General features: G+C 33.9%; 1 protein-coding gene across 1 annotated transcript; it reads right to left on the minus strand.

Moving 5' to 3' along the window:
• Positions 1-1,916: 1,916 nt before the first annotated feature.
• On the minus strand, positions 1,917-10,298 carry LOC131164803 (uncharacterized). The gene is made up of 4 exons (XM_058122267.1): positions 8,690-10,298; positions 3,504-3,650; positions 3,078-3,194; positions 1,917-2,716 (listed from the first exon to the last, which is right to left on the minus strand). Exons 1-4 carry the CDS (start codon positions 10,178-10,180, stop codon positions 2,105-2,107), a joined length of 2,367 nt encoding a protein of 788 aa, XP_057978250.1. The 5' UTR covers positions 10,181-10,298; the 3' UTR covers positions 1,917-2,104.
• Positions 10,299-21,980: the final 11,682 nt, after the last annotated feature.

Raw genomic sequence — 21,980 nt, forward strand, 5'->3', positions numbered from 1 at the left:
TATAAGTGATTTATGTTCAAATTCTCTTAACTTATGTTGATTAATCATTGATTTTACTTTATTTTTGTAATTTCAAGATCCTTTGAAAGAAAAATAATACATATAACTTTTCAGTCAAATAAGAGAGTAACTCAAGTCGGGTTGAGTTCACTTTGATTCTCTTTCCAGATCTACTTAATTCAGTATTATTTGAAATCTAAAATTTAAATTTAAAATTTAATTTTCTTTTGAATAATCTGATTGTCAATTGAATCAAATTTTGAATTTACAATGCTTCAATTGAGTTAAATTCAAAGATCATACTATTAAATTCAACTCAACGACAACACTTAAGTAGTAAAATCAATGCCATTTCCATTTTCCCAACACCTAAATAAAATCCAACAGTACTCCCTCACTTTTTAAAGAATGACATTCCACCTCTTGAATTTTTTAAGATTACCACAAAAGCCCTTGAGGTTTAATTTTGTTGACAAAATGAATCATTAGTTGATCTTTAGTCAACCATTAAGCTTGGTAAAAAGATTAAATTTTATTTTAATAAAATGATAATTTTACCATTTCACTCAATTTCGATAAGGTAATTTTAAAAAATGACACTAATTTAAAAAAAATTAAGTTGAAAAAGTTAATCAATTAATTACAATATATTTTGAAAATTAATCTTATAAGTGGATTGAGCACCCGACGGCTACATTGGGTCAATCATTTTACATAAGTGTGACAACATAATTAAATTATTATTTTAAAAAATTATGAAAAAATAAATAACTAATACAAATAATTCAAAAAAAATATTTAAAAATTATATTATTAAAAAATATTTATTATATACATTTCATGAAAATTAAATGACTAAATATATTTTTACAAATAAAATATAATTTGAAAAAAATTAATTTGAATTAGACGATTGGTCGATTTGTGGCTTACTTTTTGGATTTGGTTTAATATTATGTTTAAAAACATAAAAATTGTCTAAAATTAGAAAAAAATCAAACGAATTGTCCCAAACAATGGTTAACTAATTAATATAAATTTGACCTTTTTTTAATCTATTTTTCACATTTTACACACAGAAGAACTAACATGTCATCCCATTTTATAATTTTAATTTATTAAGAATGAATTTTTAATTGTATTTTATCTTTTTTAACACTATATTTGATAAATTACTTGAATTTAAAAATTTTAAACTATGTTTTATTTGTTTTATAATGTGTTTAGTCATTAAATTTTTATGAAATTATATCTAGACAATATTTTGTAGTATTATAATTATTAAGTATTTTTGCGATTTATTAGTATTTTTTATTTTTTATATATTTTTATAAAACTTAAAATAATAATTTTTTTTCATTATGATGATGTCAAATGATTAATTTAAAAACAATTAGACCAAATAAATCAATTAATTCGATAATCAATTAGGTCTATGAATCAAGTAATTTTCAAGACATTATGTTGACCAATTTCTTCAATTAAATTTATTAAATAAATACTATTTTTAAAATACTATTCTATTATGATTAAAATTAAATTTTTTATAAAAAAATCATTTTGCCAATAAAATAAAATCTCATAAAATCCATGGATATTTTCTAAAAAATTCAGGAATGGAGTGTTATTTCAAAAAACTCAAGGGGTGTAATTACCCAAAAAATTATATCAAATGATCCAATATATATATATATATATATATATATATATATATATAGCCCATAAAATCCTTTGATATTTTTTATAAATTCAGGAATGGAGTGTTATTTTCAAAAATCTCAAGGAGTGTAATTAAATTTTACCCAAAAAATTATATCAAATGATCCAATGTGTGTGTGTGTGTATCTGCGTCAATGATAAAAGCGGCAGGACCTTTTAGGCCCCTCCACCTGAAAGAAAAGAGGACAAGAGGACGATGATGCCAACAAAGGCGCGACGTATTGATTACACAAAACATATATGACAAAACTGCTCACGAGATCTTTCAATCTCAAAATTGTCACTTATTTACAACAAAGCAACAAAGCTCCACCAAAAAACAAAAGATCTATTTGTATTCTTTCCTATTTTTTTTTTAGAACATTTCATCTTCCCTTTCTCCAACCTACACCCTCAACAGCCCAAAAGCATTCTTCAAAATGCTCACAGCAGCCAACATAAGCAAAACCATCACAACCTTCTTGGAGGCCAAAACCCTCAGGTTCACCCTCAGACCATATCTTCTCATTAATCTCACCATCCCCAGACCCACCATGAGAAGCCAAGAACCAATTGAGCACAGTACCATCTTCGCGGTTTCTGTCGGCCCACACACCTTGCCAATAATATCACTTGATACCTCCACATAGGACATCCTCAGTCCTGCATCCCTGCTCTCTAACTGGTTGAGCCCTAGATTCTCATTCAACCAACATGACAACCAAACTAGCAATTTTGCAAGCCACGCAACCTCATCATCGGAGATGGGGCGGTTCATCCAGTCACCTTTGTATTTTATATCAGCCATCGCACAGTTGCCAACTCTTCTGGGTTTGAATATTTCTTCACGGGATCGCTGACACTGTCTTGTTTCTGGTGTGATGAGCATCGGCTTTGTGATATCACCCCCAAACAAGCCGCCCAACTGGGCCTTCAAAGTGTCTATGCACTGAAGGTTGTGTGCAAGATTATCACCAGACATTGCTTGCAACTCAGACTCCGCACGCAATATAAACAGCTGCAATGCCAAAGGCATGTGTCTAGATTAGAACCCATTTCTGTGGATATAAAGTATGGGCAGGATGCATGCATTTGCAAAGAGGCCCAGTTTGGAACTCCAAAAACTAGGAAAAGGAAAGGAAAAAACACATGGAAGAATTGACTTTTTCATTTCTACTCATCAAGAGAAGTGGGAAAAAAAATAAACAAGGGAGATTAGCAGATCTATTAACATATTATGCAGAATAGATAGCAAAATTTTGAATTTCCACAATTAAAATTTGATTTTTCTATATTTGAAAAAAAATTCATTTTTAATAATATACAATATAGAGAAAAAATACAATGAATAACAAATACAAAATAAAATTAAAAAAAACCTGAAGCAGTTGTTGTCCACCATCTTCACCGTCACTAAAAAGTCGTAAATCTTTATTCCAGTTGTCATGCAAGAAGGATCCATCAGCATCACTCTCACATAAGCCATCCTCCCAGTCCTAATTTCCCAAGAAAATGATAGAAAAAATATTTAATAAAGGCATATAAGGGCCAGAAGCCACCAGCATGAACTATGTAGAAGAAATATAATGTAGTAAAAAGATGCTGTACACCAACAGGTCTTGAATAACACATGAAAATATCCTTCTAGACCAGCATAAAAGAGCAGCTGTGTGCATTTTATTTGACTTCTAAAATATAAAAATCATGATCAAATAAAAAAGAACAGTCCTTGTAAGACAGCATATATCGTGTCTGAGAAAGTAGAAGGCAAATCACAAATGAACAGACGGGAAAGAATGAATTACCTGCAATTGTTCCCGAATTTGTGGTACAAATCTGCACAAGCTATTAAGCATCACTTTGGCTGATCCAGTTTGCTTCGAATGAAATAGAGTATCTGTTTTCTTCATAAGATCAATTAGCTCAGTAGATGACATCAATATGCTTATAACCTGGTGAAAAGTAGACAATAACATAATAAAATTAAAAATTAGAAAGAAAAGATAGAAAGAAAAAAGTTAGTACACAACATAAAACATTCATCAAATCATGCAGATGCCAGACCGCCAATGGTTGCATAAAAATGCAAACACTTGCCTATAATGTATTGCATGTCATTCAAGACAATATAATGAAAGGGATTTTTGAAACAAAATTTTATCCTAATCACCAAATTTAAATGGATGAAAGGGCTATCACTAGTCAATGCATTCAAAATGAAATTTGAAGGAAAGTTTTTAGTTTAGCCAGAAGAAAGGCTGGCTAAAAAACGGTTGGCATTGCAACAACCGCACCACAAAATTCAAATGGCACTGGATGGAGTTCCAATAAAAATGAGCAGATTAACCAGCCAACAAGCACAGGAATTGGTCTCCTAATACATATGCTGTAACTGATACTGTCATTCCCTTTGTAAAAGGCCCCCCACAATTCAGCAGAAGGCATAGCAATAAATTATACTTCAATCCACCCTTTCCAAAGTTCAACCACTAATCATAAATCAGTTTTGATGAGGACACTACCATACACTTTGCCCCTAGCAAATCTTCAATCTCAATGCACAACATAATTCATTCAATTTTAGTGGCCTTCAAAGTTTTATAAAAAATCCCCTAGCTACGAGCTTCACATTTGAATATCATTTTGTGAAAAAAAAAAAAAAAAACCCTCTACGAAAACAATTGCCTATGCTAGAAACAACTAAACCAAGCATTGACTTACTTGATCACAAATAAATTCTATTTTTGCAGTTTCCCTTGAGGACGTAATCCATGAAGTATTCTTCATACACAAATTCTATCCACCTTTTAACATACTTCCAACAAAAAAAATTAATGTGAAATGAGCAAAAATAAAGGGCTGTTTGGTATTACTGCCAAAAAATGTGAATCCAAAAGCTAGAAATGAAAATTTAAAACCATAAACAGAAACTAAAAACAAAAAAACTAATTCGTGCATGAACAGCGCAAAAGAATATAATTAAAAAGGAGAGTAAAAAATAGGAATGCTTAATAAAAGAACAATCGCACTGTTATGAAGGGCAAAAATGGTGAAAATATTTTTAAAGTATTTTTTTTAATTGTTTCATAATTTATATTTTTCCAAATTTTTTGAAAAATCTTTATTTTAAATTCACGTGCAATTTTAGTTTTAATTTTTTATTGAAAACTTGGGCAAGCAATAATTAGTCCACAGAACTAAATTATCAATATTATTACTAAAACAAGAAGTTGTGACAAGTGAACACCAGAATGGACTTTCTGTTCTTGCCACAACCAGGGAAAAAACACCTGAAAAATAGCAACATGAAGACTCGCAATCACCAACTAAGTCTTCACTATACTGCATTAAGAACAAAAAACAAAAAACAGAAATGATTCCAAATAACTCCTAAATTTTTAACATGTTTCAGAATCTTTGAAGAGATTAAGGTAAACCTAGTAGTCCAGTTTATGCACCAAACTCATTTTTGCAGAGGCATAGATGTTTATTGCCTCCACAGGTTTATTAGTCGAACAAATCTAAATGGTCAAAACAGTAATATTATCAACAGCAACAGGATCTAGTGCTAGAGATACATTGGGGCAATCTAATGTGTGCATTGGTTAGAAGATGCCATTCAGTAACTTTACTGCTCTCTCTCTCTCTCTCTCTCTCTCTCCCACACACACACACACAACCCCCCCCCCCCCCCCAACATTCACACACCCAGACAAACTCTCTGCAATACAAAAGCATTTTTATAGTGCCATAATATGACTTTTAGGATTAATACTTGTGTTTTAGTACTTCCACACCCCCCAACAATAAAGATGTGGTTCACTATGGATCTCCAATTTGCTCATCTTTCCCATTTGTCTCCATATGCGATGAGTTATTAGGTGTAATTTTCTTAAAGTTTTTTATCTCAGTTGGGCTATGGCCATTTAAGGAGAGCTTTTCTCAATTTCATACTTGTCCCCGCTAGGTCGGATTTCCCTCACCTTTATTTTCTATTGAAAAGGGTAAAAGACATGAACCAGCCCTATATAGAATCAATTCATATGCTGAAACAATAAGGAATCAATAAACCAGTAGGGCACTAGCTGGAACAATGTTGATGATGCATATACTGTTTTTAGTGAAATCAGTAAAATATGGGTCTCAATTCAATTGTGCAGAGTATACACATTTAAGTATTTAAAATTCATATAGCTACCTTTACCATCTATTTCTTATGGTATCATTGCATCTTACAATGCAAACTAAAATCTGATATACAACAAAGGCAAAATAGAGAAATAACACATGACATAAAACACAAATTGAGACAATTATGATAATGGTTATATTAAATCTATAGTATGTCTCCAACACATTGCAAATAGTATCCAAAGACCATGCAACACTGGCTGTTTGACCATCTTTAATATGGATGAAACCTAAGCTTGTGAACTGCACAAAACCAATCCCAGGTAGTATGGAACTCACCATCATATTCTGTTTGGTAATAAAATATAATCCGAAAACAGCCAACTAATGCTATTATATGCCAACCATTCCAGTAAAAACATATACAATAAGGTAAGCATTATACCATGCAATTCAAGAATCTGTAGTAAATATGTTTACTACCAAGCTGGACAAAGGACCAGCAAAGATAAGGAAAAAAATAAAAAACAAAATCTAAACTTTAAGCTTGAAATATAATATCAGGCCTATCCTATGAAAAACTACAAAATGCCTAGTAACACCCAACTGCAAGTTGAATAAATTGCTTACTTACAAGTCCAATTTACACCCATTTTAATAATTTCTTAGTAATTAATAGATTGTAGAAGTTTTGCATTGTCAAAATCAATCAAAGAATGTTCAATGATGTTCTCCCTTCCCTTTAAATAGGGAAAAAAATAAGCACACCAAAAGAACTAAAAGATTAGGAGAAAGGATAACTTGCCCTTTTAAGAGCCAAAAGAAGACAGCCCAAATACAACAGTTGAAATGCAATCATGAACACAATAACAAGAACGGAAATGTAGAAATAGTAGACATAGTTGTCCTTCTGATAAAATCAAGTGTTAAGTTTTGAAAAGTGACCAAGTTCTAATTTATTGAACAGAATTTAGAACTAGTTTAATGCTGAACAGTTTCATTTTTGTAATTGGACTTCTCAAACATATAAATATATATTTTTACCATTTTTACATTCTAAATATGGCAAGCTCACTTGGTAGTTCAAAAGTTTAAAACTATACAGAAATACATGAAAATATGAAAAAATTTCAGATTCAAGGGTCAGGACCAGGAAAATTTGCACATTAGGAAAAAATTACAGCTCCTAGGAAAAACACTTTACAAAAAATTAAAAAAAGGATCCAAAATCAAATTTCCCCTCATTAATTTCCTACAGTTTCCCAGTAACCAGACAGCAAATTCACAGAATTGAACAATCCAAGCTTTGCCCAAATAATCAAACCAGATATGTCCAATATCTGACCCCATTGAATCTTTACTTAAGATACATCAAAATTTTGTCCAGTGAAGCTTCCCCTAAAATGCAGAGATTTCCCTTGAAAATGCTCAGTGAGGAGTCTTGCATAAAATTTGGATGGAAAATAAAGAAGAGAAACAGTTCAATGGGAGGGAGGGAGAAGGAGAGAGTGACTTGGTAGCGAAATCTCCACAAAGCTACTTGCTACCTAACCTCTTCCGCAACAGGAAGCTTCACTCATGGATTAGTTCTCACATATTTTCCACTGAACTCCTTGAAGCTTTGCCCAGAGAATTCACAAATGGGTCTCAAGAGAACGCTCACTCTCAGCACCAATGACCTTGTCCTCATCTCTGCCATTGTCACCATTGACAAGATTGGCCGCACCACCCAGTCCTGTTGCCATCTCAGACAAAACCCGTAAAACAAGCAACAATAACCAAGCCTTAGTCCCACTATGCAGGATCAATTACATGATCCTCTTCTGCCATTCTGCATGGTCTACGGAAACATCTTCTGAAGGTTGGAGAACCAAAAACAAAGAACCAACACAAAAAATCACAGAACCCAAACAAGAATCCAATCCAATTAGGCTGATCACTGTTAGACATCTCCATAAGATACTGACGGAAGGAAAAATGATAAAAGGGGATTTGTGATGGAGATTCATACTGAATGGAGAATGAAGGAAGAGAAGGGGAGAAATAAGGTTGCTTCGGTGTTGAGGAGTGTCTGACCAAATAAGAGGTTACTCAAAGCTTTATTCAGTTAAGAGCGTCTTTAGATCTATTAAGAGATGTTACCAGACATAACTTGTTTACTTAACAGTTATCCAATTAAAAGATAGCCTCTATGCACAGGCCATTAAGTGAACCTTAGTCCCTTGGGTGGAGCAAACTGCAAAGACATAGCTACATGAACACAGTATGTTGAGAAGCCACCAAATTTGCAAACATAAGTAGAGTTAAATATGAGACGGCACAAGTTACATGACCATGCCATACAACGCATGAAGCTGTCTAGAAAACACAAAATTTACCCTATAACAGTGTGTGCTAACACATCTTCGTTTTCTTACTGGTACACACAAAATTTATCCTATAACTGTGTGCCATAAACACATGTTCATTTCTTTAATAGTACATCTTCATAGGCCTTGATAAGCACTAGGATTTTGTGGAGCTAAAAATCCTAGGAAAAGAACTTGCTTTTTTGTTTCTATTATATCAATTGAAGCACTATAGCAGTTTCTGGTCATATAAAACTGTCACCTTCATTTTCTCCTAAACATTTTGAGAAAAAAAGGAACAGAATGCAAATATTGAGATTATGCAAGTAACAGGGATTCTTAATTATGGGAGAGCAGAAAACATAAGGTAAAAAAATGAAATGATTAAAGAAACCTAGAATACACTTCATAATTCAGTTTCTAAAAAACAGAATGGAACCAAACTCTGCAGTTGACCAACTATTGTTTCTCATGCAGATTGTCGTTATTTCTGACACATGTAAGAAACATACCTTCAGTACCATCTGGACTATTACTTCTGGGTCAGTGTGAAGGAACTTGTGCGCAAACCCAATAAAATGCATAACCAAGGAGCTGTAAAAAAGATAGTTAGACAGTATGTAGCCTTGCCAGGTCGATGAATATCCACATGAAGGTGACTTAGCATCCTCCTTTCTAAAAATATTAGCAGACCTATCCACAACCCGATCAAACTCCGCAAAATCTTCCATACCAACCGCCCAAGGTTCCATATAACTAATCCACAGGGAAAACACTTGAGATGCATTTTTCATAGAAATTGCCGCAGGATAAAACAGAAATGTCCTCAATATAAATCTGTACAATGGCCTTTGAATCAATGAATTCCAAGAACTCATAGATGGTGATGCCAACACAGCATCCCTGGACTTCAAAACATCAATTGAACTTGAGATCCTCCACCTAGGACTGCCAGAACTGTCAACTGTATCAGACACTTCTGTGACTGAAACTGAGCTCATGTTCAAATACTTTACAAACAACTTAACCACGTCACCCAACCCAGGCACTGGCGGGGTTTCACCCAAAACTGTTCGTAATGGAAACGAAACACCAAATGACTTGCACACGTTCATCGGTAACGAAGAGAAATCATTGTAAACCAACCAAAAATGTATCAATGTATTAACAAAGAACTCTGCTTGTAGTTCAATAGAACCATCATAACCAGAAGGATAATGAAGCAGTGAGCTCCGGTAAGGTTGGTGTGCATTCGAATCACGTATTAGCACATTCGAACGAAGATATGCATACAGAAGACGTACATACAAACTACATTCAACCTTTTGTTCCGGCCCACGCCGAGTACCTACAAAAACCGGAAAGGAGGAAGCCCAATTCTCTAACTTAAATTTTCGACCTCTCTGAGCTGGGATGGCATCAGAATTATCAGAGTTACCTCGGCAAACGGGGTAATACGCAAACCAAAACATGTAATACTCAAACACATTCAACTGAACCTGAGACACAGAACCTTTCACAGGGTCCTCCTCAAACCTACCCTTGAACAGAGGACACAATTCCGGCAACAATCGACGATCTCGCTCACTGGAAAGCATAAACCTAACCCACTCAGGCAGCCGCTCGATTGGAAAGACATATTTCACGAGGGAAAGACGATCAACGGAAGAAATTGAAGACATCAAAACACCATTCGGAGACAGAAGATTGAAAACCCTACCTGCCAGGTCTGCATCATTGGATGCGCAGACGATGTCAATCCAGCCAGTGGACGAGCTAGGTTTAGACGACAGGGAGTCATTGAAGCCAAAGATTTTGCAAATTAGGGTCGGGAGCGTGACGGAGAAGAACCAGCGGCTCTGATCAGCGGAGTGGTGGCGGAGGAAGGACTCCACGGCGGCGCACGCATCGACGATTTTGGGCGGCGACGAGGCAGCGAGAATCATGGAAGCGAGCTCTTCGGATTTGTGCTGAGCGTCGGTGGCGTACGCGTGAGGAATCATGGTTAGGGGTAGAGGAGGTGAGAGCTAGGGTTTTGGGTGGCGAAGCTGAGGAGTAAATGAGTAATGGTGGGGTGTGTCAGCGTATTTGAAGATTTAAACGGTTGAGGAAGCAAATGGCGCCTTTTCGAAGAGGGTGCAGGCGGAGATGGAGTGTCCAGAAGGGACACGTGGCGGCTGTCAATTTTGTGGCTGTCGCCTGATGGGGAAATTTGTTTTTGCAAAATAACTTTCTCAAGGATAGGATTTTTTTTTTTATAAAATATTATTCATTTTCAAAATAGTTTTATCAAAAAAATATAGAAACTCAAAATACATTACTTTTACTAAAAAAAATTTGAAAAATATTAAATATATTTCTCACACTCCATCAATCATGTATCATTCCTTTTTTTCTTACTTTGATATACCCTAAATATATCACCTACCTAAAAGAGATTAAAGCGCAGCATTATGAGGACAGTTACCATCCAAGTCAACTGCCTGACCGGAGCAATTGACGTTCTCCTTATAATAAGTAGAGTGATTCACGCCAACGAGATAAGAATCGGAGCGATTCACGCTTGCACCATAACTCGCCAATAAATGACATTACACCCTTGGCTCAACCTCCGATACTATAAATTAAGATTTGGAAAAAAGGTTAAGGTATCTCATCCTAACACACTTTATTGTTGCATAAAAACTTCTCAAACTCATCCTTTATTTAGGCATTGGAGAATTCCCCTGAAATACACCACGAGTTCTCCAAACTTTTATTTGTCTTTTTTCAAGTAATCGTGATCAAGGATCGATTCGTGAAGATTATTCAATCTTCAACCGCAATAGTTTTGAAACTAAAGAAACAAAGTATATGCGAGACCACCTCTTATAATTTCAAATTTGGTATTTTTAATTTTAAATAGTAAATTTTAATTTCTTTTGAAATTTTACATAAACAAGTTAGGACAATTATTAAGCATCAATTACCTAAATATCAAACACACAATCACAAGGTAAAAACTAGTTTTTCAATAATTAGTCATGAAGTATTGACCTTTTAAAATTATTTAAAGTGTACGAAGATGACAAGTTTTACCCTTTAATTTTTGTTTGTAAGTGAAAAGACAAAAGAGAGAGGGAGGGGAGGGGGGTAAAGGGTGTCATTTTATTATATAACAAAAATAAGTAAGGTATTGATAGTACTTTTTTGAGTTACAATCACGTATCTTATTACTATATTAACTTTACTATATGTATTTAAAAAATATTAATAATTTTTTTAAAAAATTTCACATTCATATTGTGTAAATGAAAGTTTGCTGTAGGCATTTTAAGTCTCCTCTCAAATATTAATCGTTGAAAGAGATGTTTCTTAAAATTTCTAATTTAAGATTATTTACTTATTTGGTGGGCTCCACTAATTCTTGATGTTTCCATTAATGATACAGTGCAACGCTTTTTGGCCGACTGAGTCAAACCTAAAAGGTGGGAAAGGGAAGGAGGATGATGATGATGGTGATGATGGGGGCGAATGGGGTCCAACGCAAAAAGGATGTTCCCATCAAATTCCACGCCAATTTCCAATTGATTGAAATGAAAGTCATTTGACCATAATGCCCTCTTCTTCCTCAGAAAAGGTCTTGGCTGGATAGGGACAGAATTGGGAGGCCATGATTACAATTTTTGTGTAATAAAAACATTGTGAGGTGTGACTGAATCTCACCGGCAAGCAGCAGCATGAAAGGGTGGTGGAGATGTTGCAAGTTCTAACCTCCTTTTTTTTTTTTTTTTTTCTTGTTTATTACTTTTTTGTTGATGGTAATTGTTTTATTTGATGTCATTTTATTAGTTTTTATTTTTTTTTAATTTTTATAATAATTAGATGTTAATTATGATATTTGAACAGTCAAATATTATTATTTTGGTGCAATAATCAAGGCTGCAAATTATTCTTCTATGCAGTCTATAAATAAGCTACCTCCAGCCTTTTTTTAAAACATAACCAGCGCGTATATCTTTTTCTATTTCTTACATTCTCATTTTCTCCATCGTCCAATAGTAATTTATGTTATCTAGTAGATATCTTGTTTTTTTTTAATTATATTATCATTGTGTTTTTTCTTTTCTAATTCTACATTGGGTAATTGAATACTGTAACTCGTAAAGTTCTGGAGTTTGTTAGTGCACACAAATTCGAACCTTGTTAAGCAATCTTGAAGACTATCTGCACTATGACTATTTGTACTGAGAGATTTTCTCCACAAGTACAAAATCGATTTTAAGGACAGTGGTTCTACCACGCGTCAACTTTTCTATAGTTTAATTTAGTTATTATTTGATTATATTTTAATTTTCTTACAATATTAAAATTGAGATGGCGGTCTTCAATTCTACACTGGAGAAATTATTAGTTGATCTCACACGTGTAGAATCTTTTGATAGGACCAATTACGAGCGTTGGAAAGATGTATACATTTAAGCTCTAATAAATGCACTCTCTAATGATATGAAATATACTCAATAGAGAAAGGGTGCTATCAAATAAATTTGTACAAATAAAATTTATGAAAAATGAGTATTATTGTTCTCCAATAAATATTTTTACAAATGAAGAATATTTGGAGAATCTAAGAATTTAAGCTTAAGAAAATATTTGTGCAATAAAAGATTTCTTCCAAAAATGTTTATTAAGAAAAATAACCGGAAGAAATGTTAAGGCTACCCTCAAACATGATTTTAATAACTGAAGATGCAAATGAGAGTAAGTATATATGAATGTGAAATAAATGCCCAAAATAAATATGCTCTCCTTCAAAATAAATTTTGAAATAAATAAACGGAACAAGAGTGGAAGAGATTTGATAAAAAAATATACCCCAAAGAAATGATTTTATCAATAAAACTTGGTTTAGGGGAACTTTGATTAACAAGGGGTTTAGAGAGAATTCGAAGTTAATCAAAGTTGCGAATATGGAGTTATGAGGAGATATTTATAGATTTTCAGCAAATCTGACCGTTGAGGGATACGCTCGGTATTTTGGAAAAGATTAATTAAAAGTTAATGACATTTTAACCCCTTTAAAAATTTCCAACCCGAGACGTTCGATCGACCATTTTTAAGGTTTGGTCGACCAGGTTACTCAGTTTGGTCGATCAGGGTGTTTTTAAACTAATGTGATGGTCTACTGGACTTGAGGCGATTTTGGAACCTCCGAGGTTCGGTCGACCAGGCCAAGTTTGGTTGACCGAATTTGGATGTTCGGTCGACTGAGCCATCTTTCATCTTCAACTGTGGTCGACCAAGACGTTGGGATTTTTCCACGTGCTAGTTCGGTCGACAAGGGTGTCGATGTTCATTTTAATGAAGGTCGACCAAATGGTCAAACATTGACCCTAGGGAGGTTCAATCGACCGAAAGTCTATGTGTGTTTAGGTTTGGTCGACCGAATGGTCAACATTTGACCCTGGGAGGTTCGGTCGACTGAAGCTTCTATGAAGGTTCAGGTTCAGTCGACCGAACACACTAAAAGTGTTCATTTAAGTCCAGATTTGAGTTTAAAGTTACGTGTAGGGACCTAGGGTCTATCTAAGGTCAAGGCACTTTAATTTAACCTATAAAACCTAGCATCAATCGATCGAAGGTCGACTGAAGGGTGATCCCTAAGGTCATTCTACGACCATCTAAGCATACAATCCATGTCATGCAGATGCATGTATTATTATAGACCAAAGATAAAAAATCAAATGCAATACAAATACAATAAATGTCTTCGTCTTTTGCTCTTTCTTTATGGGATACGCCAAGTTGTGTGTACGCTTTAAGTTCCGTCTTGGCTTCCATATTTTGGTATCTTATGTTCATGCTGAAATGAAAACTTGTTCACACACTAAACGCACACATAAGATACTAGTGATTTGTCAGCATCAAAACAGGGATCAGACTAAAAATGCTAATAGTTACAACATGTTCCTACCACGCACAACCCTTATTACATATAATTTAACAATAATTTTCCTTTGCTTGTTCTTGGGTCCTTTCCGAGTGAGTGTTCTTTTGATCTTTCCTACTCGACGTCAACTCGATCTGATCTTTGCCTTTGATTCAATACTTCATATATTCGTCACTGGATCCTGTACTACACATGATCTGCAAAGATAGGAAATATTAGGAACAACATATAGATTAATATCATCAAAACATATAAACCATGATTATGTAGCCCCCAAGGCTAACAATCTCCTCTTTTTTTATGATGTCTAACCTATTACTATTTTACTTAATCTTTGCATTCGTGTTTATATTTATCATAGTTTATTATGCAAAGATAAGTTTACTTAAAACCACTAATGAGTTATTATCATTAAAACGAGACAATTAAATTCATGTAGCCACCAAGGCTAACACTCTCCCCTTTTTTGATGATGGCAAACCATTGGTGTTCTCTATAGGGTATATTTTAAAGCTCCCCCTCAAATTATGCATATTGTTAAATAAACTAAAGTTTGCTCCCCCTTACTATATGCATATAAAACATAATAATGACATTCATAACTATTGAAGCTATATTTATTGTTGGAATTGGTTTGATCCCAAGAGGGGGGTGAATTAGATATTTAAAAACTTTTCGGTTAATTAAAACATTTCGATTCACCACAGTTCATATCACATTCAATATTAAAAATGTATATGTAAAATGATTAAGCTATTAGTGCAGACATACACATGTGCAGTATATCTCATTTAAATTAAATGTGTGTATGCAAATAATTGTAGTAGTGAACAAACAAGCATACACATATGGAAACTAAAGTGCAATAATTAAATGAGAGAGAGAGAGAGAGAGAGAGAGAGAGAGAAACAAGATTTCTTATCGAGATTCGGCCCAACCAGCCTTCGTCCCCGTCTTGGGCATACCCCCCAAGGATTACACTATTCCTGCTCACTTAAACGGGCAGAGTAGAAGCCTTTACAACTTTTCCTTATGGGGCGAGGTAAACCCCAACTCAATTACAAGGCTGAGCCTAACTTGTTTCCCTTACGGGGCGGAGACCCCCAGTTCAATTTACTGGGCTGAACCTAACCGGTCTCACTTACGGGGCTGAGACCCACAGTTTAATTCCGGGCTAAACCCAACCAATACATTAAAATCATTTTTGTACATAAAAATGCTTCTAAAACATACAAGAAAAAATGTACACATTTAAGCTCAATACAAACACTCTAGTATGATATGAAATATGTTCCGTAGAGTAAGGGTGTATTTTTTCAAATAATTTTCTCAAAAAAATATTTTCAATCTTTGAAGGAATGATATATAGAACCATTCAAAGATTTAAACCCTAATAAAGTTTCTCCCAAAAATATTTTTCAATGAAATATAAGAGACCCTAGGGTTTTGGTTTTTCAAAAAATATTTATGCACAGACATGATCTTTGAAAACAAATGAAGTATACAACGATGAACTTCCAAGTTCTTTAGATCCACAAATGAAATCTCCAAAAATTATTTTTCAAAATAAAGTATAGGAGATTTTGAGCTTTTGGCTCAAACATGGATTTGTGCAATAAAGCAATCAAAAATAAATGCCCAAATGAAAATATACTCTCTTCCAAAGATTTTCAAAAGGGTAAGTGAAAGAGAGTTAGCGAGTATAAAAATTTGCCCCAAAAAGAATTTTTGAAATAGAAGTTCAAATGGGGGAACTTTGATTAAAAAATATTTGATAGAATTTTGGAACTAATCAAAGTTACTAATTAAACAAATGAAAGGGGTATTTATAGTTTTTCTAAAAAATATGACTATTGGGGACACGCTTGATACTTTCAAAAATGTTCAATTAAAATTAAGATGTGATTAGCATTGAAAAAATAACCCAACCCAAGAGGTTCGATTGCCCGGTGCTTAGGCCCGATCACCCGAGCAGACATAGAGTAAAAGTGATTTTTCGGGTTCGGTTGACCATGGGCAATGACTGGTTGGCTAAAGCCAAGGCGATTTCCCAATCATTCGTGCTTTCGGTCGCCTAGTGAGTAGCTCAGTTTGTCGAACCTCACAATTCGGTCGCCCGAGGAGATTTTGAACTATAAGTTCGGGCGGCCGGGGCAGGTAGAAAAATTCAGCTTTAAGGTTCGGTCGACCGTGAAAAATTAGTTCAAATATGGTTTAGTCGCTCGAGCCTTAGTCAACAATTTGACTTTAGGTTGGTTCGGTCGATCGAGGCATTTATAACGCCAAGGTTCGGTCACCTAAGACTTTTAATTAAGCCTAAAATCCTAACGTCAGTCGACCGAAGTCACCTAAAGTTGTTCCAAAACCTTTGTTTGAGTTTAGCTTTTATGAAAAGGGTTTTTAGTTAAACTCTAGGTGCCTTAAGGTCAGTCTACGGTCATCTGAGAATTCAAGTCATATCATGCAGATGCATCCATTATTACAGACCAAATAATATAAAAATAAATGCATATACAAGTAAAAATAAATGTCTTTCTTCTTTGCTTTTCTATCTTTTGTGGAAAACGCCAGTTGATGTGCTTTAAGTTCTTCTGGCTTCCACTTTCCTCTTTTATGTGCGCATACCAAATTGTAAACCTGATCAAAACACTAGGCACACACATGAGACACTTGTGTTTGTCAACATCAAAACAGAAATCAGACTTAAAAAGCCAACATTTATGCAAACCATAGAAAGATCATTTAAGATAAAACAAATAAGCAAAAAGAACTTTCATGCAACCATATGTATTCTATCCCACATTTCACTTCTCCCCCATGCATAACACCAAACATTTTGTTCCTAACATATAGGACACCAAAAATCTTCTCCCCCTTTGATCATCATCAAAAAGAGATGTTGTGATAATGGATCGAATATACAGGATGCACAATGGACTAAAAATGCAACAAGCAAAACAAACTCAACCAGAAAACATGAAAGCACAACAACAAGATGTACGTGGTTTGACAAAGCCTACATCCACGGAAGTAATCAGTACAAAAAATTCACTAAGAAATTTGAGAATACACAATGCACTTCAAAAAGATTTCTCTCGTATCTCACAATACCCTCAGATAGGGGTAAATAAACATTCCTTCGGAGGTTTCCTTCCAATTACCCAACCACCCCAATGTTCAAATTCAAAATTTAAATTTCTTCTTGCAGCCTAGGCACACTCATCGACGAGAACATGGGATTCGTCGATGAGTCAAAGAATCCCACTCGTCGACGTGTCTATCCTCTCATCGATGAGTCTTTAACTCTAAGATTTTATGGCTCTCGGTATCTACTCGTCGACGAGTACAGGGCACTCGTCGATGAGTCTTCTGTTGCCAACACAAGAAGACCTTTATCTCATGTTTTTCATCCTTTGTTTGTGATTCCCAACAAGTATAAGAGCCACACACCAATACAACAAGAGAGGTGCTATTCATTAAAAAGAATCTCGCCTTTAAGATAAGTTTTATGGAGGTGAGGTAAGTATGTGCTAATCACATAAGCAAATTGTTAGCGCTAAACCATAACATTTAAAATGCCCTAATTGGCTTCCTTACTTACTAATGAATGATGATTTCTAAGGTTTATTACCACTTGATGTTGGATCAATCATTCAATGATCATTCAAGAATGGACATTTTCAAAATAAGCACAAAATATTCATGCTTGTAATTTAAGCATGGTAAATGTGTCCAAATGACTTGGTAAGGAGCATGTAGATGCAAACTTGGCTTTATTTGACAATGCTCTTAGAAAATAGGAGACATGTTCTCCTAATTTGCCCCTAATTGGGAAGGTATTCTTTAAACATAGCATATACTTACGATGATGCTTTATTTGGATACCATTTGTTGTGATGATTATCTTTACAAAAATCCATTTCATGAATGCTATGTTTAGATATTCTACTATGTATTTAAACAAATCATATATCATCAAAACAAACTATAGCTTGTTTTTGAATAAAAAATTAAAGCCTTATTAATTCTCATGAAGAAAAACAAGGTATTTCCATTTAATAAGTTTAGAGTACGTGCTATTTCATCCCATAAACAATAGCTAACATTTCCAAAAAGAAAATAATTGATAATGACATATACACAATTAAAGCATCACATTGGTTTTATAATTTCAACTCATCAATATTGGCATTATTCTTCAAAAATTTCTAGCAAAATAATTTAAACAAATTAAAATACAAAAACTGGAATTTTCTCATTTTGAGCTCTATCCACAAAATAAGTGTTTTTAATTTTAGCACAATATAAATTCACTTGGACAACACTTCTTTCATTTCTCCTACATTTGGTCTACCTAAGCCTAATTCCTAATCCTAGGTTCTAAGGAAATACAATAAAAAGGATCATGTGTTTCCTTTTGGTACTCATTCTTCCTTGGGTCCCAATGGGTTTGTCTTTTTCACTACCAATTCCATCTTTCTTTCTTTGTCTCTAGCTCCTCTAAAAGGAAAAAAATATTTTATGTGACCCTTTCTTTCACAATATAAATAAATTTTGTTTTCGTGTGAGGGTTGTGACTTATTTCCATTATTTTTGCTTGTTGAAGCATGACCATGTGATTTATAAGAGGATTTTAAATTCTTTTTGGAAACAATATTTCTTTTAGCTCCTAAAGATTTATTTGAGTTTTCTTTTCCTCTTATGATTTTACCATGATCTTCATTTTCTTTTTTTAAGAGAGTATTCTCTTTTAAAACATTTGCAATTTAATTTTTCAATTTTCCTACCTCATCTTGAAAAGCATTATGGTCTTTTCGAACTTTTTTAATAAGCTTCTCATTTTCCCTTTTAAGGAAAATATTTTCCTTTTTTAAGGTAGAACAAAGACAAGGTTCCCTGCCTTTGTATTTTGACAATCTTCGAAGTTTTTTATTTTTACTTCTAAAGTTTTATGCTCTTAATTTTCTCTTTTAAGGGATTCATTTTCTTCTTTCAACGAAAATTCCCTTTGTTTTGACAAAACAAGCTCCGTCTCAAAAATTTTGTTTTTCCTCTTTTCTAAAACTAATTTATCATACAATTTAGAACAATTTTCTACTACTTCATCATAAGAAGGAATATATTCATCATCATCTTCCGAACTTGTTCCTTCTTCTTCATTACCCATGAAGCACAAGTGTGCTTCTTCCTCCATTTCATCATCATTGCAAATAGTAGCATTCATAACCTTGTAATCTTCTTTTTGAAATTTTCCTTTGTGTTTGATCAAGGGACAATTTGTTATGATATACCCAACCTTTTTGCAATTATAACACCTAATGTTATTATTTTTGCTTGTTTCCTCTTTACTAAATTGTTGTCTTTTTACAAGGAAATTCCTAAAGTCTCTTATTAGTGATTCCATATCAACCTCACTATTATCATCATCTTCTAGCATTTCTTTGAATTTTGAGTTGGATGATTTTAATGCCATACTTATATCCTTCCTAGGCTTTTGATGATCCAAAGTCATATTTTTCTTAAGTTCATAAGTCATTAGTGACCCAATAAGCTCATCAAGTGTGACTTTGATTAAATCCTAAAAATAGGATATAGTTCTCAATAGGGGGTTGAATTGGGTTTTAAAAATTTTGCGTTCTTTTTTAAAGCTTTTGTATTATAACAATAAACACAACCCAAACACAATTACAAAATACGTGTAAAGTAATTAATTCAAATCAACCACAATCAAAACAAAATAACCAATCACTTGATTCTTGTAACAATAGCCTTGTAGTAATATGTAATGCTTGCTGGATTTGTATAAGCCCTGTGTTAAAATTCACAATCACACTTCTTCCCAATGTTCAGCTTTTAAATAAACTTTTAGTTTAATAAGTTTAGGATGATCAACCAATGTAATCTCTTTCGGTTTCCGCAATCAATGCTGATCAAATCAAAACAAATTATCTTCCAGTCTATTTAACAACCAAACACTCAGAATTCAGAAATTTATAAAGCATCCACGCAATTTGTAAAGTTTGGTGAAAAGTAAAGAGTAGGGAAGAGAGAGAAGAACACAAGGTTTTACGAGGTTCGGCTTATACCCAGCCTATGTCCTCGCCTTTGGCAAACCACCAAAGGATTCACTAGGTCAGTTCCTTTGCTGGGCGAAACAACACTGTTTACAACACTCCTTCGATTAGGATAGAGCTCACCTCTCCAAACGATATACCCTTGTTCAATCCAACGATTCAACACTCGAACCGTCAATCAATTTGTTAAAGAGATTTGAAATAAGACGTACAAGAATTGCTCCTAAAAGAGTTGATTAGTACAGTTCAAAAACTATATACTTCAATGTAATTCACAATATGAAATTCAAATTGAAGCTCTAGAAGTATTTCACCATATGATTCTTTCAATGGATGAAAGATTTAGTATTTGTAGCACAATATCAGTGAGTAAGAATCAGTAAGAACTCAGTAAGCTTCGTGCAAGTTGAGAGCAAAAGAGAGCCTTGAGAATTTTAGAGCAATTGAGAGAGATTTGAATGCTCAATTGAATTCTTGGTTATTAAATCAATTTAACTTGAGTGCATTTATAGATGTAGAAAAGTATCTAGTTTTTTCCCCAAGTTTACTTGGAGTAGGGTCCGAGATTTAAATAAGTTTGAGCCTTAAGTAATTGAATTTTTCAAAATATGTCCGTTATGTATTTAAAATTTTTCCGCATGACAATTGACTGTGAGGTCTTTGGCAGTCGCCTGTCAATGTATTACACATAAAAAAATACACAGGCAGTAGGGTGGTAGTCGCTTGTCAACAAAGGGTCAGGCGCTTATCACTGAATAACTTAGTTTTTAAAGATGAGCAGAAGGGTGACACTTGACTGTCAAAACTCAGTCAGTCGTCTCAAATTTTACTAGCAGTCGCCTATCAAGTTCTAGAAAGTTGACTGTCATGTTTCTGTCTATTCATTTAAAACTCTTTAACATGGTAGTTGACTGTCCACATGCACTTAGTCGCCTATGAAGCACTTTTTTTTCTTGTTGTAAACTATTTTTTTTCTCTCTCTCTTCTTTGCTTATTCAATCTTGGAATATCAATTTGTTTTTAAAAAAAAAAATATGTTCCAAGACTTAAAAACAAGATTTCTAGATCTCTTTATCTAATGAGCTTCAAAATGAAAATCCATACTTGAATTATATTTGAAGTACAATGTATCTCCTATTGACTCTTTTGATTTTCTATCTCTTTGTCACCGATCCTTGATCTTTCAATCTTTTTTGAGCTTTCATTATGGATCATTAATTTGATATGAGCCTTCCATGTTCCTTGATCCTTGTGAGCTTTCAAGATCTGTCATTTTAAGCTCTATGCTTCATTTGATCCTTGATCGTTGACATGAACTTTCAAAATTGTCATTTTATCATCTGAAATCCACTTTGCCTTCATTAACTGAAATATCACCACTTTGAAGCAAATTAGATAGTCTTACTTTGTTATCATCAAAATCAAGAGTCGTAAGCCTAGCTAGGCCAACAAATCCTTTGCGTCCTCAATGGTAGTGGATTTTGCATGCCATGACTAGGGTAAAGATCGAAGAACTTTTTGAACATCATCCTCCATAGAATAAGTTCTATCGAGTGCTTTTAAACCATTTGTGATGTGTGTGAACCGAGTGAACATGGATGTGATGGATTCTCCCTCATCCATTTTAAACATTTCATATTCATTGACTAGCATATATATATTTTTGACTTTTTAACTTGAGACATACCTTCATACGTAACTTGGAGCTTTTCCCACATTTCCTTTGCGGTGTTGCATCCGCAAATATAGTTGTATTCTTCATCACCTACAGTACAACAGAGAAAATTATTTTTTTTG

The sequence above is a fragment of the Malania oleifera genome, chromosome 9 (genome assembly GCF_029873635.1).
Source record: "Malania oleifera isolate guangnan ecotype guangnan chromosome 9, ASM2987363v1, whole genome shotgun sequence".
Taxonomy (NCBI): Eukaryota; Viridiplantae; Streptophyta; class Magnoliopsida; order Santalales; family Ximeniaceae; genus Malania; species Malania oleifera.